General features: G+C 44.4%; 1 protein-coding gene across 1 annotated transcript in view; it reads left to right on the top strand.

Annotated features, from left to right (window-relative positions):
- The window catches only part of LOC309566993 (E3 ubiquitin-protein ligase Midline-1-like), a gene marked incomplete at its 5' end in the record, with an annotated part of 30,350 nt that extends 10,986 nt beyond the window's left edge, over positions 1–19,364 (top strand). Inside the window, one exon of the mRNA XM_082272312.1 lies at positions 17,775–19,364. Coding sequence (XP_082128438.1) covers positions 17,775–19,336 — 1,562 coding nt within the window. The 3' untranslated portion in view covers positions 19,337–19,364. The remainder of the gene's footprint in view (positions 1–17,774) is intronic.
- Positions 19,365–25,410: the final 6,046 nt, after the last annotated feature.

The raw sequence follows: 25,410 nt of genomic DNA, 5'->3' as shown, positions 1-25,410 counted from the left end.
TCAAGAATAGCATACCTGTCTGCCAGCTCTCTTCCCAGCAGGGGGGCTAATTTGAACACGGTAAAAAGAAAAAAATAGCACAGGCAAAAGCAGAATACACCTTGTACAGTTCGACAGCTAACTAGAGTGCTATCTCCCCCAACAAACTTAACGTAATAAAAAGTAGTTACCTCCCAATAACATGGAAGAGGGGCCACTGGCCCAGAGAAGTACTAGTTAGGAGAGGATCAGGGGTAGAGAAGGAAGGGAAAGAGAAAAGAGAAGAGAATAGGACAGAAAGAAGAGGGTACAGCCAATCCCCAGGAGAAGACAATTAGGTAATCTAATTCAAGGTCACTCCAGGTACCAGTGAGATACCTACATATTTGGCCCAGGACTCCCAGATTAATTCAAATCTGGGTACCGTATTGGTCAGGACACTGACCATCCTTTCTTGGGTCATTATCCAGGTGATTTTATTTCGTATCTTCCTGATGGAGACCCTGGATAATTTCCAGGACCCCGCAATGGAGAGTTTTGCACCCAGTAGAATATAGCGAACTAATGTTTGGGTGTATTTCGGAATGCCAGGGAGCCTCGAATGCAGAAGAGCAACAGGGGCAGTGGTGGGAAGCCTGTGACCGGTAACTTTGTATATCATGTGAAAAATTCTGTTCCACGTGCCTCTTAGTCTAGGACACTCCCACCAAACATGTAGCATAGTACCAGGCATCTGACATCCCCTGAAGCATAAAGGTGAGGAAGAGGGATACATCTTGTGAAGTTTAACTGGTACAAGATACCATCGGGTCATTACTTTTAATCCCGCTTCCATTAAAGGAACACTTCCGATCCCCTGAAAGGAGCGAAAGCCAGCTCTACTCCATTCCTCCATGTCCCAGGTGAATGCCAGGTCCCTTTCGCAAGCCTGCATATATGGAAGCTTCTCTTGATCGGATATCAGTGACTGATAGATTATTGAGATGCCCCCTCTCTGCTCTGCAGAGTTACAGCACCATACCTCATAGCTTGTGAAGGAGAAGGGGGGTGTCTCATCTTTCGAAATGGTTGCAACAAAGTGAGAGATTTGCAGAAATCTATACTTTTCCGATAGTGGCATTTTGAGCTTGTCAGAGCAATATTTAAGTGTGAAGGGGCCCTTGGGAGTGAAAAAGTGTCCTATACGATAAATTCCCTTATCCAGCCACCATTGAAAGGCCTTGATGTCCATACCGGGTTGGAAGGCCGGGTTATGGAATAAGTGTGAAAGTGGTCTCATACGGGAAGTAAGAGAGGAGGACTGCCGTAGCCTATCCCACAAAGCGAAGGAAGAGGACAATACTGGGGACAGTATGGGAGGTCTGAGTCTGGGCGGACTCCAGAGAAGGAAATCCAGAGTGTATGAGGGGACTGCCTGTCTCTCGATTTGTATCCAGTCTGGTTTTTCAAATCTAGAGTAAACCACAGAGAGCTGAGCTAGTCGTGCTGCACGATAGTAGAGCCACAGGTTGGGGACTCCCAACCCCCCCCTTCGTCTATGAGTGTATAAAACCTTGCGGGAGAGTCTATGACCCATGCCCCCCCAAATAAAATCGATTACCGCATTTTGAAACTTGTGCAATGGTTCCCTGAGGAGGTGAATTGGGAGAGCCCTAAATAGGTATAGTAGTCTAGGAAGCAGGTTCATCTTAATGGCATTAATTCTGCCTAGCCATGATAAGCGATAGAGAGACCAACTCTGTAGTTCTCCACGTAGGGATTGGTAGACAGCTGGGTAATTTGCTTTGTGTAGATCCTCGAACTTGGCTGTAAGATTAACCCCTAGATATCTGATATGGGAATTATTCCAGAGGAACTCGAAGGAGGATTGTAGGCGTTGGGCCTCCTCCCTTTTAACTGAAATATTCAGGATGGATGATTTCGTTAAGTTAACCCGAAGGCCTGAAACTTTCGCAAAGTCCTCCAGTGTTTTGCAGATATTAGGAAGGGAAACGGAAGGTGAAGTGACGAATAGAAGCAGGTCGTCTGCAAATAACGCACATTTATGTTCTTGGGTGCCACATGTGACCCCCTTGATGTCTGGATTGGATCTGAGTGCAAGGGCGAGAGTCTCAATCGCGATCGCGAAAATAAGAGGAGAAAGGGGACACCCCTGTCTCGTCCCCTTAGAGATTGGGAACGAGTCAGAGTAATAGCCCTGATATCTAATCCTTGCTTCGGGGGAGGAATTTTGGTCCGACTTTCATGCAACTTGAGGGCCACAGACTTCAATGTTAACCCTTAGAAGTTGCATGAAAGTTGTACCTGAATGTTAAATAATGCAACAGTTTTCCATTATCACTGGTCAAAGCCAAAGTCGTATCCAAGTTGCACCCATCCAAAGTTTCATTTCAAAGGTGGCGCAACTTTGGCATCATACAAGTGTGAATTGAGCTTCAGTGCAGTTATGTCAGTAGGAAGCTAAAAGCCAGATCTTAACATAAACCAGATGTTAATGACTGTATATTTGGCCAGTGTGTACTGATGTGTCCAGTATCTGGTGACTTTTTTTCTGTTTTATTGGTACATTCCTTATAATGGTGACCCTTCAATGGTATGTTCAGGAAAGAGAATGGAATTGTATTCAAATAATACAGGCCATAGATTATACAATTTTCACCATAGTGTAATGAAAAGAAAATTGCTAGATTTCCTCCATCAACACAGTCAGTAACCCCTCCTGCAGCATTATTTTATTCTGCTGGCAGAGAGACTTCGCTCCCAGCAGAGCACAATGGTCACTACTGGTGGCTATAACCACCAGTAGTGATCGCATGCAAAAAAAAATCCAACAGGCTGGTTGTACTAAAGCCAATTAATTGATGAACTTCAGTACAACCAGCCTGTGCATAGATGGATTGAATCTAGGCCAGCTCCTGCTGAACTGTATAAGATTCCATCCATCTATGGCTGGTTTAACAGTCTATGGTGGATCCCATTCTGCTCTGACATCCTATTCGGTGCAAATGGCAGTGTTTGTGTTAAGCTCCCCACACACATTCCAATCTTCTTTTTAGATCCACCATAAACTATGTAGTGATTAGAGTGAGTTAGATTAGCTAGGTCCTCATATTACATGGTTTTGGTAAATCTACAGCTGACTGTACAAAGATTGTATGGTCAGATTGTAACCTGTATGGTGGCCCCTACCCAACCCACCAACCCCAAGATACTTATTTTGCCAGCATTCCACTGCTGCTTCTTTTGTTACCATGGCCAGCACAAATACCGGGTGCCTTCAGGTAGGGGGGGGGGAACATGATAAGAACACATCGACACATACTACACACAGAAAATATATACATATAAAATAATCATTTTTTACTTGAAGATCCTTTGGTTCTGGAGTTTACTTCCGATCCTATTTTTGATTCCTATTTACTCAGAGGTGGTTGAAATTGACTGGAAATTCCCAGATGTAAGGCCATCTTCATGTTTTGTATGTAGCACCCTCCTAGACAGGTGCTAGGTAAAAGCCTCTATTTTGCTCCTGCTGCTTATCAGGGGAGCTGATCTATTAGTTTGGCCTGTCACATGTTTCTAGGTGTGGTTCACTGCGTCTGAGGGAGTGTCCCCACTGCAGCCAATGAGGGAGCTCATTGGACAGTGGAGGAAACCTAGCCAGTGGCACACTCTGTGTTATGTCAGTTCCAGTGGGATGGCATTCCTGCAATCCATCCTGGGATTGGACATAAATAGGGCGGGAGCATGTGACAGGGTGTCTTTTGGCGGGAGCAAAGTCCGAGGAGGAGGCGGACGGCTGTCTCTCCTCCTGCAGAGTGAGGAAGGTGGTCCAGGCGGTCCGCCTAGGGATCAGGAGTGGAGCTGGGCTGCAGAGGATCCAGAGTGCTGACCAGTGGAGCTGGTGGTACTGCTGCCTCCTGAAAGCCTGTTTTTTTTTTTTTTTCTAATCCCAAGGGGGATTTTACGTTAACATACTGCATCACAAACCCAAGCAAATTATTGGTTGGTATTTAGGTACACTCACACAATATTAGCACATTACGTATTAAATGTTATTAAGTTTTACATATATATTGTGGTATGTTGTTATAAGTATAATTTAGTTATTTATATGCATTTGGTACCAGCCCTTGTGTATTTACCACGGGGAATAACTATGTACACACAGATGTAACTGTATTTATACCATTACAGTTTGATATACAGTCAGGTCCATAAATATTGGGACATCGACACCATTCTAATTTTTTTGGCTCTGTACACCACCACAATGGATTTGAAATGAAACAAACAAGATGTGCTTTAACTGCAGACTTTCAGCTTTAATTTGAGAGTATTTACATCCAAATCAGGTGAACGGTGTAGGAATTACAACAGTTTGTATATGTGCCTCCCACTTTTTAAGGTCCCAAAATTAACGGGACAGATTAACAATCATAAATCAAACTTTCACTTTTTAATACTTGGTTGCAAATCCTTTGCAGTTAATTACAGCCTGAAGTCTGGAACGCATAGACATCACCAGACTCTGGGTTTCATCCCTGGTGATGCTCTGCCAGGCCTCTACTGCAACTGTCTTCAGTTCCTGCTTGTTCTTGGGGCATTTTCCCTTCAGTGTTGTCTTCAGCAAGTAAAATGCATGCTCAATCGGATTCAGGTCAGGTGATTGACTTGGCCATTGCATAACATTCCACTTCTTTCCCTTAAAAATCTCTTTGGTTGCTTTCGCAGTATGCTTCGGGTCATTGTCCATCTGCACTGTGAAGCGCCGTCCAATGAGTTCTGAAGCATTTGGCTGAATATGAGCAGATAATATTGCCCAAAACCCTTCAGAATTCATCCTGCTGCTTTTGTCAGCAGTCACATCATCAATAAATACAAGAGAACCAGTTCCATTGGTAGCCATACATGCCCACACCAGGACACTACCACCACCATAGTTCCCTGATGAGGTGGTATGCTTTGGATCATGAGCAGTTCTTTTCCTTCTCCATACACTTGTCTTCCCATCACTCTGGTAAAAGTTGATCTTGGTCTCACCTGTCCATAGGATGTTGTTCCAGAACTGTGAAGGCTTTTTTTTATGTTGTTTGACAAACTCTAATCTGGCCTTCCTGTTTTTGAGGCTCACCAATGGTTTACATCTTGTGGTGAACCCTCTGTATTCACTCTGATGAAGTCTTCTCTTGATTGTTGACTTTGACACACATACACCTACCTCCTGGAGAGTGTTCTTGATCTGACACACATACACCTACCTCCTGGAGAGCGTTCTTGATCTGGCCAACTGTTGTGAAGGGTGTTTTCTTCACCAGGGAAAGAATTCATCCACCACTAGGGATGCACCGAATTGAAAATTCTGGTCCGAAACCGAAAATGCAGGATGCCCTTGGCCGAAAACCGAAACCGAAAATTACTTTTTCCCACAAATAATTTTAAAATAGATAGAAGAGGGGCATACACCAAAAACAGGCAGCGACGTACACCTGTCGCTGCCACCCTGTCACAGTATATGTACTGTGACGGGTTGGCAAGTGGTTAATTTAATTACCAATGGTATTAGTATTATGCAGCATGAGGGGGTTAATGTATTGCCACTGCTGGTCACTGATGCATTAGTGACCGACCAGTGGCAGTTAATTAACCCCTTTGTGCTGCATTAGTGCAACCAGTATCAGTGTTAATTAACACTGGTTGCATTGATCCTGGTTGCACTAATGCAGCACAAAGGGGTTAATTAACTGCCACTGGTCAGTCACTAATGCATCAGTGACCAGCAGTGGCAATACATTAACCCCCTCATGCTGCATAATACTAATACCAATGGTAAGCTTGCCTCAGCTCCCCCCCCCACTGCCTCAGCTTCCCCCCCCCTGCCTCAGCCCCCCCCCGCCTCAGCGTCACCCCCCCTGCCTCAGCGTCCTTACTGTCACTCTGCTTCTCCGGTGTACTTCATTCAAAAGACCTGCCTCTGGCTGGCGGCCCTCCTCCCGGTGATGTCACTACTACTACGATCTGTGCATGAATGAACTGACACACAGGGTGGGAGGGCGGACGAGCCGCCACTAATAGCTATAACTATGTGAGCGCCTCACTTCCCTGTCAGCGGAGATACCCGCATGACAGGGAAGTGAAGCGCTCACATAGTTATAGCTATTAGCGGCCGCTCGCCCACCGTCCCGCCCGGTGTGTCAGTTCATTCATACACATCGTAGTTGTAGGGACATCACAGGGAGGCGGGCGGCCGGCCAGAGGCAGGACTTTTCAAACCTGCGCTGCGCCCTCCTCCTTCCTCATGGCGGCCATTAATTTCGGCATTTTTAACCCATTTTCGGCCGAAATGGGATAAGCCCATTTTCGGCCGAAATGGGATAAGCCCATTTTCGGCCGAAAATTTCGGTGGCCGAAATTTCGGTGCATCCCTATCCACCACAATTGCTTTTTGTGGTCTTCCGGGTCTTTTGGTGTTGCTGAGCTCACCGGTGCATTCTTTCTTTTTAAGGATGTTCCAAACAGTTGATTTGGCCACACCTATTGTTCTTGCTATCTCTCTGATGGGTTTTTTTTGTTTTGTTTTTTCAGCCTAATTATGGCTTGCTTCACTGATAGTGACAGCTCTTTGGATCTCATATTGAGAGTTGACAGTAGCAGATTCCAAATGCAAATAGCACACTTGAAAAAAAACTCTGGACCTTTTATCTGCTCCTTGTAAATGGGATAATGAGGGAATAACACACACCTGGCCATGGAACAACTGAGCAGCCATTTGTCCCATTACTTTTGGTCCCTTAAAAAGTGGGAGGCACATATACAAACTGTTGTAATTCCTACACCGTTCACCTGATTTGGATGTAAATACCCTCAAATTAAAGCTGAAAGTCTGCAGTCAAACCACATCTTTGTTTCATTTCAAATCCATTGTGGTGGTGTATAGAGCCAAAAAGATTAGAGTTGTGTCGATGTCCCAATATTTATGGACCTGACTGTATATATACACACACATAGTCCGACAAGTAGGAGAGTTATTGTGCATGCTATAGCTATTGAAACATGTGTACATATTTTATGAGATGGGCAGGGATGTAAAGATATGGGATAGAGTAGTAACATGGCGACCGAGTAATTTCCGGCATGTTGGAGGACCAATATGGCGGTCGGTAAACTTCCGCTGGATGTATATGAAAGTTCGTAGCAATAATTAACATAATGGGTGGAAGAGGAGGAGCAGACTAAATAAAAGCCAGACATACGTATAACCTTCAGAAGACACCCAGTAGGAGGAGCTAAACGCGTAAAGCTGACATCCCGTACATCTAGCGTCACATCCGGTTTCCGGTGGTTGGAACGCAAACGGAATCAGCGTCCACCACGAATAGAGGAAGCATTTTTTTGTATTTTAAACTGTGTAAGTGGATATTTTTTTAAATAAATATTTTAAATATACTACACTATGGAGCGTTCTCTTTCATGTTTTCACCTTTTATAGGAGCCATTGGTGTAAAGAGGTTCTGCAGCCCAGGTGACCCGGAGTTACATCAGGAAGAACTATACAGATACCTTACATGTTGCTGGTTTTGCTATTGAGCTCATCCCTTCTAGTTGTCCGGTGAGTGGGGACACAAGAGGGGAGCACAGAGTTGTAATGATATTCTGGACTGGATATACTAAAAGCTTTTGCAAGCAATCATTTTGTTCCGAGCGGCCATGACAGTATGGCATACCATATATACTCAGTGATATTGTTCCCCCCCCCCTTCCTCAATTAACTCAAGGAATGCAGGGGCTTAACACTTCAAAAAAGCCTTATCTTAATTGAATCCTGGCAGTTCTTCCGTCCAGGCCTGTCGTAAAACTTGAACAAATCCATTAGGGAGAACCAGAACTAATGGGAGTCGTAAATAGCAATCAGCAGCAGCTCTGTTCATTAAAAAACAGATACACACACAATTCATAAATGCAGACAGGAACATGACACATTAACAATAAGTATATATTTGGATGAGAAATGTCATACTGATCAAATTAAGACCATGCATGACCGCCCTATCACGTATAGAATTGAAGATAGTGATAAGATATTCCCTGTGTTATAATGTTATCAGAATTTGGTATCACTTGATGCCAAATTACATGCTGAATGATAAACTAGCAGTTTAAAGAAGGTAACCAATACATATTTTGAGATATGAATCTGTCCAAAAGGGAGGTCTTGATATTGTCATAAACCCCCAGGACAGCCCATTGCCACTCTGTTTTAATTGGTCAGGGGTGTCAGGCAACGCCCCTTTGATTCTAGAGAAAAAGCTGGCTCAAACTCAGTTATACAGTTCTCATGGTAACATCTAGAGGAAAAATCTATCAAGTTTGAGAACCGATCACAACTGGCTCAGTTATCGAACTCTGAACTCTGATAACCCAAGGACATTGAATGCAAGTATTCTTACTTCTCAATTCTACCTTATTTTTCTAATTGCTGAATTGTGTCTCCATTTCTTCGAAACATCATTTTTCTGTAAATATTTTATTTGCACCAATTTTGACCTTTTTGTTATTAAACTTTATTTTGAAAAGTGTTAACCTTGCCCCTAAGCTCTTAAAGAGGAAGTAAACCCTCCTCTGCAGCTGAGAGTGACATTGTTACGTAAGTGACGGCAGGGTGTGAGATTGGCTGATCCTTTGTCACGAGTTAGGGAGAAGGGCAGGGATCTGATACCCGGGATCGTCACAGGAGTGAAGCACAAAGATCTGCGATTTTCTGCACAGCTTGAGCACGTTCAATAATCTACGGCACTTCTTAATTATTGTTGTATTAAGGACTTTGTTTCACTTTGCATAAATCTACCCCACTTCAGATTAAGGACTTTGTTTCACTTGGCACTTTGTTCATTATATAGTCAGTACAGACTGTTTTTACAGCCCTTCCCCCCAGCCACCATGGTACCTTAAGGCCCGTACACACTTGATGGAAATCGGATGAAATATCCTCTGATTTTCCTCTCTCTTGCTCAGCGTTCATAACCGTTTTTAGTTGACAGTGCATAAATGTTCACAAAATTTCTCGTCCGATCTTTTTTTTGGATTATTTGTTCCTAGACTTCCGGGTCGTCAGCAACTTCAGATCATGAGCGGTCTTTCGTATTCCGATTTTTCGCGGACGTTATGCATACACATTAAATGAAAATTGGTCGTCTGGGGACGGACGATAAAAATTTTGGTGTTTGTCCCTCCGTTTTTTTTCGTTGAAAATGTCGGCATCAGCTGCTGAAAGTTGTGTACACACTAACCGAAAATCGTACGGTTTTACCGCGGATGGGAATTTTCGGCAGATTTTCCACTAGTGTGTATCGCACTTTAGTCTAACTGGGGATTCCCCTTCATTTGGATTCAAATTCCTGTTGTGGCTATGGGACAGGAAGTGAAGAAAAATCTCCCCAATTGGACATAGATGGCATAAAAAAAAAAATAATCTGACAGGGGTTATAACCCTCCTCAATTCTACCCTAGACTAGCGCTGCTGCAGCTGCTCCATCCCGTTCTCTCCTACACAGCTATGCCTGCTGTAACACCCCCATTCTGCCATCTTCCAGCTATGCAGCTTTTGAACCATGTGAGGGGGGAGATTTATACAGCCAGGTAAATAGTCTGTGACATTGACGGGCATATAGGGTGAGGTGGTGGAGGGAGGCAGTCTGTGTACTGGGAGACAGCAAGATAGATATTAAGGGCAGGGGGGAGGGCAGGAGGGGCACATGTCTGGGGTGCAGTTTTCCTATATGGTGGAAGGGTGTGTTCATGATCACAATATATAGCTCCTTCTAATCTTACTGTAACCACACATGTTACAATCCGATTGTACAATCTCCATACAATCTACTAACAAATACTCTGTGCAAAAGCCAAACTGATTGGCTACAAACGGATTGAATAGTTTAGGTAGGTCCTTTATATTGCATAGTTTTGGTAAATCTAAAGTTGATTGTACAAAGATTGTATGGTCAGATTGTAACGTGTATGGTGAGTGCACTTTTCTTGCTGTCTCTGCTCCCTAGTTTAATCGACAGCTACAGTGCTGCTTTCGTTTCTCTTTCTGTCACGCTGCTGCCAGTTCTCTTGCACACGAGGCATCTAGCTGTTGTGCAAGAAACCCTTGCCAACACTCTGAAAAGTGATCCACGGTTGACTGCTTTTCAGAGGGTGGTAGAGCAGTGGCATACTGCTGCCTCCTGAATGGCCTTTTTTTTTTTTTGTTTTTTAGTCAAATGGGGATTTAGTAGAAAAATACTGTGCCAAAGCAGTTACTGTGTGGCCCTATTCACTGAATTAACCATAGGTAGCAGGACTGCCCCCCCCCCCCCCAGCCCAGATATGGTGGGGGTATCAATTTAGCCATGGCATGTGTACATGCTATCTCTTTGGTGGATGGCCAAGGGCGCGATAAAACCTCAATAGCCTATTTTTACTGCCCCCATGTGAATGAGGGGTCTTACTTTCAGTTATTCATCGACTTGCTGGAAATCAGGGAAATCTGTCATTCTACACCCTTCGGTCCCACCATATGACAGCTCGACCCATTCAGTTTGACAATACCTGTCATCCGCCCCTAGCGCCCCCCCCCCCCGGACCCCCCCAATGGTTCCCTGGACTGTATTCTTCTCACTGTTCATAGACGGCACTCCTGTCATTCACTATTTACCCTCCAAACCCGTCACATATCCTGCTCCTTCTATATCTACGATCTGGAGCCATTTTGTTTTTATAAACTTGGCTCACTGAATTAAATCAGAGTTCCGGCCACGGGGGTGAATTTTACCTAAAAATACCCCCGGGACAGTCAGGGCTAGTACATTCCACAATAGATAGCCTCTGTACTGTCCCGGGTCGCACTTACCTTTTAGAAGAAATACTTACCTTGAAAATTTCTTCTCCAGCACTGCCATCTCGAATGTGGGCAGCTGAAGCCAGCGCATCCTCTTCTGCCTCCTCTTCCGTGTCCTCTTCTCCCAGAATGCGCCTGCCCCGGCCCGCGCCGTCACTTCCTCTTTGCATTGATTCCTGGGAGCTGAACGTCATCGCTCCCAGGAATCAATGCGCCTGCACCGGCCCCGCTCGTCACTTCCGGTGCGGGCGCGTCATCCCTCCACAGCTTCTGGGCATGCCCAGAAGCTGTTAAGCAGGGAATGAGGAGCCCGCACCGAAAGTGACGAGCGGGGCCGGTGCAGGCGCATTGATTCCTGGGAGCGATGACGTTCAGCTCCCAGGAATCAATGCAAAGAGGAAGTGACGGCGCGGGCCGAGGCCACAGAGGGAGGAAGTGGAAGAAAGGTGAGTATAATTTCTTCAATAACAAGGTAAGTAAACGAAAAAAAAATCGTAACTATCCATTTGTTTTTCAGGTGACCAAGAGCAAGCGGATGGCCCAAAATCGATTATGTCGATTTTGTGGCCGGAGCTCCGCTTTAACACCAACAGCCTGGGATTGTACACCCCCATGCCCCCTCCCCATACCCAAATACATAATACTATAATATAAACACACAAACCAGAAAAATTAGGACGCGGATCCTTTATTGGGTTTAGAAATGTTAATAACTAGTGGTGCACCAAAACTCTGGTGCCGAAACCGAAAATTCAGGATTCACTTGGCCGAAACCAAAATTATTTTTTTTACATTTTTTTTTATTTTTTTAATTATTTTTATATATAATTGTATTACTTTTTAACTTTTTAAAACCACTTCAATAACAGACACATTCACCCCCTTCCTGCCCAGGCCAATTTTCACTTTTCAGCGCTGTCACACTTTGAATGACAATTGTGCGGTCATGCAACACTGTACCCAAATGACATTTTTATAATTTATTTCCCACAAATGGCTTTCTTTTGCTAGTATTTGATCACCACTGGGTTTTTTATTTTTTTGCTAAACAAATAGAAAAAGACCAAAATTTCGAAAAAATATTTTTTTTTTTACGTTTTCTGCAGCACTGATGAGTTGGCACTGATGAGGCAGCACTGATAGATGGCACTGATTGGCTTCCCAAGTAGGCGTTTGTGGGCTTCATGGTGGGCACCACTGATGGGGTTGCACTGATAATCAATGCGCTTACTTATTATTATATAGGATTTATATAGCGCCGACAGTTTACTCAGCGCTTTACAATTTGAGGGTAGACAGTACAAGTACAATATACTTAAATACAGTAGGAATCAGAGGACCCTGCTTGTCAGAGCTTACAATCTAAGAATGAGGGTCAAGAGATACAAGAGGTAATAACTGTGGGTGATGGGCTAATGGAGAAAAATAAAAGTACAGTTGTTAGGTGGTTGCCCGATAGGTTTCTCTAAAGAGATATGTTTTCAAGGATCGTCTGAGACAATTGAGTAATGTCCGTGATACTTTTTTTATTTGCACTAACATACAATTTTTCAGGACAAGCTTTCGGGGTATGTCCCCTTCATCAAGATCCAAGCAGTACTGATTCACAAAATGTAAGATAGAGGGAGAGCTGAAGACGGGGGAAGGTGGGGGGGATAGTCACAGAGGGGGTCATAAAACTGTAGGATAATGAGTAAGGAAACCCATGTCTAAGTTTAAGCCGTTATGTTTAGTGTCAAAAAGAAATATCATTCTTAATTCAAAAGTTTTCCTTTCCTGGATAGTTCTGAAATTCCCTTTAAGAACTAAAACATTGAGGTCTTCTATAGTGTGGTCCGGTTGTGAAAAATGATGTCCCACAGGTGTGCAGAAACTATCTTCTATATGTTCTTTGATGGTATGTCTGTGCAAATTCATCCTCGCTTGCAACTTCTGTCCTGTTTCGCCTACATAAGATCCTTTGCTACATCTTTTGCATTGGATGAGGTACACAAGATTACTGGAGGTGCAGTTGTATGATCCCGTTATATTAAAGGTCCCATTTGTGTGTGTGTGTGTGACACTCAATGACCTCAAGCAAGGATCGTCTGAAAGTGGACAAAGTAGGAGATAGTCAGACAGATTGGGGTAGAGCATTCCAGAGGATGGGAGAGGCTCGGGAGAAGTCCTGGAGGCGAGCATGGGAAGAGGTTACAAGGGAGCTTGAGAGCAGGTGGTCCTGGGAGGAACGAAGAGAACGAGTTGGTTGGTATTTTGAGACCAGACCTACTTATCAGCGCAGACCCCTCCTGGCAGGAGGGCCGCTTATCGGCTTTCCATTACATGCACCCTGTCAGCTACTATTATTGGCACTTCCTGTGATCAGCTTGGACACAGCTAAAGGGCCTACGTCACAGACTCCTAACTGAGATTGGAGATGCGGTGTGTCAGAGCGACACACCACACTAGCGAATCCCACGATAGTGGAACAGTGGATGCAGCAGGCAGGATTTTTAACACCGCAACTGACCAGGGTGAAGACATTCATAGAATATTCATTTAAATTCATGATATTAATTGACCACATCCCGCTCGGCCTATAGCAGAATGATAGCCAGGCGGGATGTATATAATTAATATCATGAATTTAAATGAATATTCTATGAATGTCTTCACCCTGGTCAGTTGCAGTGTTAAGAGTCCATTCAGACTAGCGCGACTTGTCAGGCGACTTGGTCGCCTGACAAGTCGCGGTCGGTTGCTCGCCATTGAGTAGTACAGGACCCGTTCTAATAGGAGCGACACAAGTCGCTCCGACTTAGAAAAAGGGTCTTGTACTACTTTGGGGCGACCTGGAGGCGACTTGCATTGACTTCAATTATAGGAAGTCCGTGCAAGTTGCGCCAAAGTCGCGGTGCACGCTGTGCACCACGACTTCACAGGTCGCCCCACAAAGTCCTGTCGCGCCAGTCTGAATGGGCTGTTAGGCCCGTACACACGATAAGAAAATCTGATGGGAAAATTCGTCCGACGACCAATCTGCCGATTTTTGGATTGTTAGTATGGTGCTTTCGACAGCCAACTCCGACTTTTAGGCTGACAAAATCCTGATGTGCAGGCTATATAATTTTTATCATCCGTAATATCAATGTCAGATTTTTGTCTCATTAGTACAGATTTCGACGGAAAAAAATCTTAAGAGCAAGACTAGGCATGCTCAGAGACGAAAGAACACAGAAAGCAACCCAACACATGACATCCCTTCTGAAGTAGAATTCTGTCGTACGGGAAAATTCGTATGAAAATAACCTCTTCACTTTCCACATCAGACTAGCATGCCACAAAAAACGGACGACAGATCGTTCGATAATCTGATCGTGTGTACGGGGCTTTAAAAATCCTGCCTGCTGCATTTTTGGTCAGGTAAAAAAGCCACACCAAAAACACACCTCCCCATTGAAAGGCATAAAAAAACGCACCCTTGTTAAGTTTTTCATGCAGTTTGAGTCACACAAGGGCAGCAAAATGGTGGCAAAATTGCAGCAAAGTTGCGCATTTTCGACAGCCATTATCTGCATTTTTTGTTTTTCTATCGGCAAGATGGCGATAACCATATTTTCGGCCAATAATTTTCGGCGGAAGAAATTTTGGTACATCACTAATAATACCATTATTTAAAAATTCAAAATGACAAACCAAATTACAAATACAACCAATAAAATTTTGGTACATCACTAATAATACCATTATTTAAAAATTCAAAATGACAAACCAAATTACAAATACAACCAATAAAACCAAAGCACTTAAAGCGGAGTTCCACTCAGTGAACGTTTTTTTTTTATAAAAATACCCCCGGGACAGTCAGGGCTAGTGCATTCCACAATGGCTAGCCTCTGATCTGTCCCGGGTTGCACTTACCTTTTAGAAGAAATACTTACCTTGAAAATGTATTCTCCAGCGCTGCCATCTCAGGTGTGGGCAGCTTGAAGCCAGCGCGATCCTCTTCTGCGTCCTCTTCCGTCTTCTTCGGTCCCACAATGCACTGCACCGGCCCCACCGTCACTTCCAGTGCCGCAGCATCATCCCTGCACAGCTTCTGGGCATGCCCAGAAGCTGTTTTGCAAGGTATGATGGCACCTGCACCGTAACTGACGTCGGGGGCCGGTGCAGGCGCATTGATTCCTGGGAGCGATGACGTTCAGCTCCCAGGAATCATTGCAAAGCCAGGAAGTGACGAATCGCCGTGGCCGCCGAGGGGAGGAAGAGGAAGTAAGGTAAGTATATTTTCTTCTAAACGAGGTAAGTTAAAAAAAAAATAAAAAAATTGCGATTATCCATTTGTTTTTCAGGTGACCCGGAGCGAGAAGATGGAGGTGAGTATAATTTTAGGGTGGAACTCCACTTTAAGACTCAAGCTGACCAAATGTAACCGTACCAACCATAATGTTACAGATGGTGTACACCCACAAAGGGTGACATTACCCTATAAAGTCTGACTGTGATAAAAGAATAAACAAGAAAACCTGGGGGGTTGGGCGAGTAAAGCCATGTGGTGGTCAGATGAAGCTGTAGGAAGATCCTGAGGTAACTGCTGACAACCCCCACAGGGACAGGACATATAAATGGGCAAAGGTCACAGAGGTTGGACAGCTGTTTTCCCTCCAAAACCTAAATCACCAATCCACTGGCAGCTCTGCTTGGTGATAGGCTGCAATCTGCCCGGTGACAGCACTTCTGCCCAGTAACTCCAGGCAGCTTGTTACCTGAGAGAGAATCAGAAGGAACCAGAAAGCAGCCCAGGGATTTTATTGGAACTATCTGTAGCTTTAGCTCCCTCTGTGGGGGGGGACAGCAGTCACATGACTACAAAGTCAAACTTTTCCTGACTGCAGAGAGGAAAGTTGGGTCATTATTGGAAGCGACTGAAGTTGACGATTCAGCTCTGCAGAGTCTCTGAGCAAAAAAAAAAGATTTCTGAAGAAGACAACGAATGACCCACAGTGAGATAATTAAGGTAAATTTTCATTGGAGACTTGCAGACTTGTTCACAAACTTGGAATGTAGTAAAGTGATTGTAAAGTCTTCTGGCTCAGCCAATGAGGAGGGGAGTCCTGGGCAGCCGAGACACTGCTGCAACTTCGCTGGACCTAGATGGACTCCAGGTAAGTATTATGCCCCGTACACGCGTTCAGATAATCCGATGAGTTATCGTTCGCATTTTGTTGCATGATACTAACATTGAATTCAACGGGACAAATTCAACAATGCGTACAAACCGTACGTATCAGATGGTGCAAAACAAAACAGTGGCAGCCAGGCTTTTTCCGTGCTCCTTTAGTGTTTCTGATCATGCGCGGTCTTTGGCGATCGATTTTTAGCGGACTTATGGTGTACTGATGAAACGATTGTTGTTCGCGGGGCTATCGTACGACAGAAGTTTTCCTGTTTGTCCCTTCGGATTTTGTTGGACCAACTGTCGTGATCGGCTGTCGAAAGCTGTGTACTAACGATCAGATTATCGTGCGATCAGGTCGAAAGCGAGTTTTATCGTACGATTATCGGAAAGTGTGTACGGGACATTAGGGGGGGCTGCTGCACACAAGTTTTTTTTTTTTTTTAGCCGAATGTATTAAGATAAAATCAACTTCTGCCTTTACAATGTTATGTTGGTCTTTCAAGGAAGGACATCAATGCCAATCAGCCTTCATCATCTGTATATGGTTTATTCAGAGTATACAATGATCATTGGACCCTCAGCTACCAAGAGCCAAATGGTGCTGTACAGATTCACAGCTCATATTTTTATACACATTTTGTTGGTTTGCTAAACCATGATCTCATAACATAAATAAATTTGACTTTTCTATTTAGGCTCCATTCACACTGCCGTGACTTGTCAGGCGACTTGTCAGCCTGACAAGTCACGGTCCATTGACTGCTACAGGACCCCGACTTAGAAAAAGGGTCCTGTACTACTTCGGGGCGACCTGGAGGCAACTTGCATTGACTTCCATTATGTGAAGTCCGTGCAAGTCGCGGTGCACGGGACTTCACAGGTCGCCCCCGAAGTCGTGCAGGAGTCGTGCCGCTTCAGTGTGAATGCGGTCTTAAGCTTTCAAAATTGTCTTGACTATATCAAATGTCAACAACCACTTTAGGCCCCTTTCACACTTGTGTGACTTGTCCTGCGACTTGGGACTGTAAAGTCGCGTGACAAGTCGTACTCCATGAATTCCATTGAGTACCATTCGCATCTCTGCGACTTCAAGTCACAATGACTTCAAAGTAGTCCCTGCACTACTTTGGTCTGACTTTGATGCATTTTGAGGTCCATAGACCTCAAGATTACACAGGTATTGCTTCAAGTGCAATCAAAATCGTGGCAAAAAGTTGCGTGACTTTTAGAGCCGGTTCACACTGAGGCGACACGACTCCTTACTACTTCGGGGGCGACTTGTGCATTACATAGCACCACGACTTTGGAGCGACTTGCATGGACTTCACATAATGGAAGTCTATGCAAGTCCCTCCGAGGTCGCCCCGAAATAGTACAGGACCCTTTTTCTAAGTCGGAGCGACTTGTGTCACTCCTATTAGAACGGGTCCTGTAGCGGTCAATGGACCGCGAGGGAGCGCGACTTGTCAGGCTGACAAGTCGACCGACAAGTCGCGGCAATGTGAACTGGCTCTTAGGTCGCACAAGTGTGAAAGGGGCCTTAAATTCATCCAGAGCTGCTACAAAGGTAACCAAGATCAGAGATCTGCAAACAATGTTTGAAATCTTAGAACATTTGAGACGTTGGAGTGTGTGTGTGTGTGTGGACTGTTCTTTGAATGGTGAGCTGGACAAGCAAAGTTCTGGTGACTCTTCCTGTATATTATTCTGTGCGTCTTGTTTAACAGAAACTAAACAAACATTTGGTTTAATTTCTCCTCCTGCAGGCTACAATGGCATCTGCTAATCTGAGAGACGAGCTGAGCTGCTCCATCTGTCTGAACATTTATACGGATCCGGTAAACCTGAAATGTGGACACAACTTCTGCCGGGAATGTATTGGCCGTGTGTTGGACACTCAGGAGGCATCTGGACTTTATACCTGTCCGGAGTGCAGAGCGGAGTTCCAGGAGCGACCTGTACTGTACAGCGCCAGAGCTCTACGTAACATAGCGGAGATGTTTTTTATTTCTCAGCCTGATCAAAAAGAGGCAGGAATTTATTGTTCTTACTGTGTGGACTTTCCTGTACCGGCTATAAAATCCTGCCTGCTCTGTGAAAGTTCTCTGTGTAGCAAACATTTGACCGTCCATGTCAAGTCACCAGAACACGTCTTATCTGATCCCACCAACTCCCCGGGGAACAAAAAATGCTCCATCCATAAAAAGATTGTGGAATATTACTGCCCCAAGGAAAGGGCTTGTATCTGTGTATACTGTATTGCCGAGGGAGAACACAAAGGACACCCGGTAGAGAAGCTGGATGAGGCCTCTGAGAAGAAGAAAGTGAAGTTGAGGAAAGATCTGGAGATGATGACCTCAAAGAAAGCATGGGCTGAGAAACAAGTTCAGAGTCTGGAGGAACGAAGGACAGACGTACAAGATAAAGCAGCCGGTGTAACTGAGAGAGTCACTGTCCTGTTCAGAGATGTGAGAAGAGAGCTGGAAGAACTTGAGAAGAGAGTCCTGAGTGAAATTTCCATGCAGACAGAAAAGATCTCACAATCTGTGTCCAATCTGATCCAACAGTTGGAGATACAGAAGGAGGAGATGTCCAGGAAGATGAGACACATTGAGGAATTGTGTAAAACCACCGACCCAATGACCGTCCTGGAGGATCAGAACTCAGACGGAGAGGACATCTGTTGTACTGAGCAGGAGGATATTATGGACGCAATGATTCCCAGTGAAGGTGATTTTTATGAGAATCTTATCACAGACAGATTACACAAATTATCTGACTTTATAAAAGATATTTCTATCTGTATACAGCAACCAGAAGGTGTTTTACTTGATGAAAACACAGCTGCTAATAATATACAGATTTCAGGGGATTTGAAAACTGCATCTTGGTCAGCAGTATCATTAAATCGTCCAGAAACTCCCAAAAGATTTAAGTACAATCAGGTTTTAAGCAAGAGCAGTTTTTCTTCAGGGCGGCATTTCTGGGAGGTGGACACGAGTAATTCCATTGGATGGAGAGTGGGGTTGTGTTATCCCAGTATGGACAGGAAATCGTATATTGGGGTCGATAAGGATTCCTGGTGTTTGTACAGGTATAAAAAGGAATATAAAAATATACATGAAAGTAAATCTTTTCAATTTCTTCACAAGCCTACCAGCCATAAATTCAGGATCTATCTGGATTATAAAGCTGGGCGGATATCCTTTTATGAGCTGTGTGACCCCATCAGACACCTCCACACCTTTACCACCACCTTCACCGAGCCCCTCCACCTTGTGATCTGTATTTGGACTGGATCAATGAATATTACCAACTAGGAATATATTGTGCTGTTTGCTTCATTCCGTGTAGACCAGGGGTCTCCAAACTATGGCCCTCCATATGTTCAGGAACTACAATTCCCATCATGCTTGGTCATTTCTGTGAATGTCAGAGTTTTACAATGCCTCATGGGACGTGTAGTTACGCAATAGCTGGAGGGCCGTAGTTTGGAAAACCCTGGTGTAGACCGTGACCGTTTTATCAGTAGACCCAGATCTGTGTTGCTGGGGCATTAAAGCCCAAGTATGTTGGTTTCTTGTCTTTCTCAGGGATTTCAGTGGTGAAATCTTAAAAAAAAAAAAAAGAGGCTCCCTTTCTTTTGTTTAATTTGTATTGATTATAATGAATTATTGTGGGAATGTCGCAACAGTAGACCCCCTCCAGCAACAATAGACTCTCCTGCAGCAATAGACCCCCCACAACAAAATACCACCCTAGCAACAATAGACCCCCATCAGCAACAAAAGATTCCCCAGTAGATAGCATCAATAGACCCTCCAACAGCCAGCAACAATAAACCTCTCCCAGCAACATTTTACCCCCTAGCAACATAAGACCCCCCCACCAGCCACAATAGACATACCTGGCAACAGTAGACCCCTACACAAAGATAGATCCCAACCAGCGACAATAGATCCCCCAGCCGCCAGCATCGATAGACCTTCAGGCACACCCCAACACTCCTTGCTATAAAATACATTCAGTGCTAGAGGTGCCGGAACTGCGTTCCCCCGCGTTCCTGCTGAACAAAAAGCCCTGGGTATATATAAACCGCTTGCTGACCGTAGCTATACGGCAGCAAGGCATCCTCTCTGCACAGAATTTTATGCAGGTACGTGATTCTGCATTTCCTGGTCTGATTGGACACAGCGGGAGCCAATCAGCAGGTCTGCCGGACCTGCTTGTCCACCGGTACCCGCTGAACATTCTAAACAGAGGCAGAACAGCGGTCTGCCTATGTAAACAAGGCCGATCGCCATTCTGTTAGAAGGGAAGATAGAGATCTTGTGTTTCTGCTAAGCAGGAACACAGATCTCTGCCTTCCCACAGTAAAAGCACCTCCCCCACACAGTTAGCAAGCACTCCCTAGGGCAGTGATGGCGAACCTTGGCACCCCAGATGTTTTGAAAATACATTTCCCATGACGCTCAACTACACTGCAGAATGCATGAGCATCATGAGAAATGTAAGCCCTAGGGACACAACGCCTTGATCGCCCCTGATGTTAACCCTTTCCCTGCCAGTACAGGGACGGTGCATATTTTTTATCACTGTATTCGTGTCACTGGTCCCCAAAAAGTGTCACTTAGTGTCCGATTTGTCCGTCGCAATCCCGCTATAAGTCGCTGATCGCCACCATTAATAATAAAAACTAAATAAATAAAAATTCCATAAAAATATCCCATAATTTGTAGACGATTAATCAATATACGCCTATTGGGATTTTTTTTTTTATCAAATACGTAGCAGAATATATATTGCCCTAAACTGATAAATAAATTAGATTTTTTACTTTTTTTTTTTTTTATTTGATGTGTTTTATAGCAGAAATTAAATAAAAATGTTTTTTTTTTTTTTTTGTTTTGTTGTTTAGTTTGTTGGTATTTTTTTGTTTATTGTGCAAAAAATAAAAACCACAGAGGGAATCAAATACCACCAAAAGAAAGCTCTATTTGTGGGAGAAAATGGACATAAATTTTATTTGGGTACAGCGTCGCACGACCGCACAATTGTCAGTTAAAGTAACACAGTGCAGTATCTAGAAAAAAAAAAAAATGGCCTGGTCATGAAGGGGGGTTAACCTTCCGGAGCTGAAGTGGTTAAAGATATAAAATATCAGTTTTTAAAAAATGCCCAAAAATACATCCCAAACCAGTCCAGTTTAATTTTAAAGAGTGGCTTTAAAGTGGAGTTCCGGCCTATTTTGCAACTTTAGTGATTCCTGGAGTGCTCGCTATGCTGATCAACAATTGGGCTTTTTCATTTTTTTTCGGGGATCCCTTACCTTATTTTCAGTGCATTTTTTATTGTACTTCCTCCTTCTCCCCCCCCTCTGTGGCCACGGCCACCGACATCACTTCCGCCTTTGCATTGCATCCTGGGAGCTGTTTGTCATCACTCCCAGGAGGCCGGTGTTCCGTGAGAATTACCTACCCGTGAGAAAAACCTACCCTCGTCACTTCCGGTTGCACGGCACTGTATGTAATGCAACGGTTACATTAAAACAGCTTTGCTGCAATACGAGTCATCTCCACTCCTATCCCTGTCACTTCCCTCATCTCGGCTAGTAAATATTAAAGCGGCGGCGGCTGTATGAGAACATAAATCAAGGAGCCAAGACCCGCTTTTATATTTACTAGCCAAGATCAGGGGAGTGACAGGGACAGGAGCGGAGATGACTTATATTGTAGCACAGCTGTTTTAATGTAAGCGTGGCGTGGGTAGGTTTTTTTCACGGACACCGTGATAATTTCCTACTAGTGCGCATGCGCACTAGTCAGGTCCTCAGCTTTTCTATTAGGTATCCGGGGCTGGGAGCATGCGCACTGCTGCGCTGCTCAGCTGTTCCTGGCCGGAAGTGACGAGGGTAGGTTTTTCTCACGGGGTAGGTAATTCTCACGTTACACCGGAATCAGGAAGAACTCCCAGAACACTCCCTGGAATCAGGAAGAAGGACATAGCAGATTACACTGCGGCTTCAGATGCCCACATCCAAGATGGCCGCACTCAGACAGCGTTATTAAAAGTAAGCTTTTGACTAAAATCGAATACTGTACACCTTGTAAGTATGAGAATAGCGGTTCTGTAAAGGGCGATGGAGTAGTATTATAGGGGTATTTTTAGTTAAAAAAGGTATTTGAGGCCGGAAATTCGGTTTAAGGTGTGTATTTTATATTAAAAAAAAAAAAAAAACATTGTATAGCTGTTTCTCCGATAAATTTACACTGCATTTCCCCAAGCTTTATTCTTGGCAATTCAAATGTGTGAATGCAGAAAGCATACATTATGCCCACTAGATGGCGGTGGGAAGTACATTTATTTCTTCTGATGGCCAGCACCTTCTAGTGGCCATAATGTTGTATTTTCCACATTTACACACTCGATCTGCACAGAATATAGACTGAACATTCAATTTTACCCTGGTCACACACAATGAATTTACATGCAGTCTCAATAGACAAACAGCTATGCAATCCTTTCATTTTTTTATTGTATTTTTCATAAATACACCCCTAAGTGCAAAACCCCAACTTAAAAGGATACCAAACCTTGTTATCTGCCCCTGCATAGATAGATAGGGCACATAAACAGCCACGTGGGTGTACACACGGGGCTTTAAAAATGTTGTTTGTACCTTTTTTTTATTTTTTTACCTTTTTTCTTTCCCCCCTCGGTCATGCAATTTTGATCCCTATTTTCATCTGCGCTCAGCCTGGAAGCGGGCGGAGCTACATAGCAAGTCGCATGTCCTGTGACATTACTTTAGCCAATCCACACCCTTCCTTGCAGTCCATTCAGAACGGAGTGCACTGTCAGTTAGACGTTTTCTCCGCCCCCTTAGGCAGGTCAAATGCTTGAATGAGTGTAATACCTAGGATTGCAGCAGGATGAAAAGAGCAGTTGGAAAGGGGATTGTATATATGGTCTTATTCAAAGGATACACAATTCTATCGCTATTACACTCTCTTCGATTCAATAACATTAGAAGTGTCTGATTGGCCCAGTGGGCAAAGAACATGCCTGCCTGAAAGTGCACTTTATTCTGAATGGCCTTAAAGGGAGGGCGTTTATTAGCTAAAGTGATGTCATATGATGTGCTGCTATTTGGCTCCACCCCCCGACTAGGGCCGTTGTAACGTTAAAAAACCCTACCCCGTGAAAATTCCCTACCCTGATCACTTCCTGTGCACGTATGTCATGCATCAGCTGACCCGCTTCCCATGATCGGCTCACAGCGGAAGTGACGAGGATGGGGAATTTTCACGGGGTAGGGTTTTTTTAACGTTACAACGGCTTCCCGTGAAATAACCCTACCCTCGTTCCCCGGCGGGTCGAGGACAATGTAAAAGTGTCTCCTAATGGGAGTGCACGCATGCGCACTGGGAAGCGGTTCAGCTGATGCCTGACGTACCCTCAGCGGAAGTGACGAGGGAAGGGAATTTTCACGGGTAGGGTTTTTTTAACAGAACACCGTCCTGCTGGGAAGGAATACAGAGATCACATGACCTAATAAGTAAGCCATACGTATAATAATACACAGCTTACATAGTTAACCGCTTGACCTCTGGAACGTTTTACCCCTTTCATGACCAGACCATTATTTTGCACTGCGCTACTTTAACTGGCATGCAACACTGTACACAAATTACATTTTTAATTTTTGACACACTCCCTTTTTTTTATCACTTTTATTCCAATAAAAGGAATTTAAACATTCCTTGTAATAGCAATAAGCTCTATTGAGAGATCAAGGGTCAAAAAGACCCCAGATCTCTCATTTACCTTTAAAAGCAAAAGAAAAAAAAAAACATTTTGACTTTACCCATTTTGACTTGAACCTAAAACACTTTCAATTTGTATGCAATCAGGCAGGCCCTTGCACTACAGAGTTGAAGGTAAATCTAAAGGTAATTGAACAACAAAAGTTGTATAGTGTATTAGAGATTGACCGATTATCGGCAAAGCCGATGTATCGAGGGCCGATATGCACTTTCCCCGATATATCGGAATCGGCCACCAAGGTTACCGATATTGCCGATATTTCGGAAAGTGCTTGTACCGGAGTGATGCCTGCAGCTAGAGACATCAACCCGGTACCGGCATCCATAGCCGACGGTCGGCTGTCTTGTAATGACAACTGATGCGGCTGAGAAGCTACTTGGCTGTCATTACAAGGAGTGGGAGGGGACGTCCTCCCCCTCCCGCCGCCTTCCGCGGCTCGCCCGGGTATCCCGTCCCACCAGCTTGCACAGCCGCCGAAGACCCAATCAAAGCCGCATTCGGCTCTGATCGGGTCTCCATGTAAAAACCCAGAAGTGATGTCATGACTTCACTTCCAGGTACTCGGTGCCAAATTCAAATAAATGACAGCATTCAAAACAGCCAAACTTGGTGTTTTGAATGCTTTTATGTGCAGAGGAGACCTCCAGATCCCTACATAAGAGTACCTGTGAAGTAAAAAAAATATTTATATTTTTAAATGTACGAAAATATTGGCCAATATCAGCCGATACCGATACGCGATTACCAAAATATCGATATCGGCAATGAAAAAAACGATGTCGGTCGATCACTAGTGTGTATCCAGCTTTAGGGACAGGACAAAGGGTAAAGGTCACAGAGATTGGACAGCTGTTTTCCCTCCAAAACATAAATCACCAATCCACTGGTAGCTCTGCTTGGTGATAGGCCGCGATCTGCCCGGAGACAGCACTTCTACCCAGTAACTCCAAGCAGCTGAGAGAGAAACAGAAGGAACCAGAAAGCAGCCCAGGGGTTTCATCATAACTGAGCATTCCATAAATATAATGGGATAGAATCAGCAAATGACTAATAAATGAAAAATCCCATGGGGCGACTTTTCTGTTCTTTCTGTGGCCCTGACATTCTGCTGCCATCTTGTAAAATCTACACTCAACGGACACTTTATTAGCTACACCTTGCTAGTACCAGGTTGTACCACCACATCCCAAAGGTGCTCTATTGGATGAGATGTGGTGAGTGTGGAGACCATTGGAGTACAGTGACCTGATCTGGTGAGTGTGGAGGCCATTGGAGTACAGTGACCTGATCTGGTGAGTGTGGAGGCCATTGGAGTACAGTGACCTGATCTGGTGAGTGTGGAGGCCAATGGAGTACAGTGACTGGATATGGTGAGTGTGGAGTCCATTGTAGTACAGTGACCTGATCTGGTGAGTGTGGAGGCCATTGGAGTACAGTGACCTGATCTGGTGAGTGTGGAGGCCATTGGAGTACAGTGACCTGATCTGGTGAGTGTGGAGGCCATTGGAGTACAGTGACTGGATATGGTGCGTGTGGAGTCCATTGTAGTACAGTGACCTGATCTGGT

This window comes from Pelophylax lessonae (genome assembly GCF_965119305.1).
Source record: "Pelophylax lessonae genome assembly, chromosome: 11".
Lineage (NCBI taxonomy): Eukaryota > Metazoa > Chordata > Amphibia > Anura > Ranidae > Pelophylax > Pelophylax lessonae.
The sequence above is the reverse complement of the archived record's forward strand: the minus strand, read 5'-3'. Positions and strand labels throughout refer to the sequence as shown.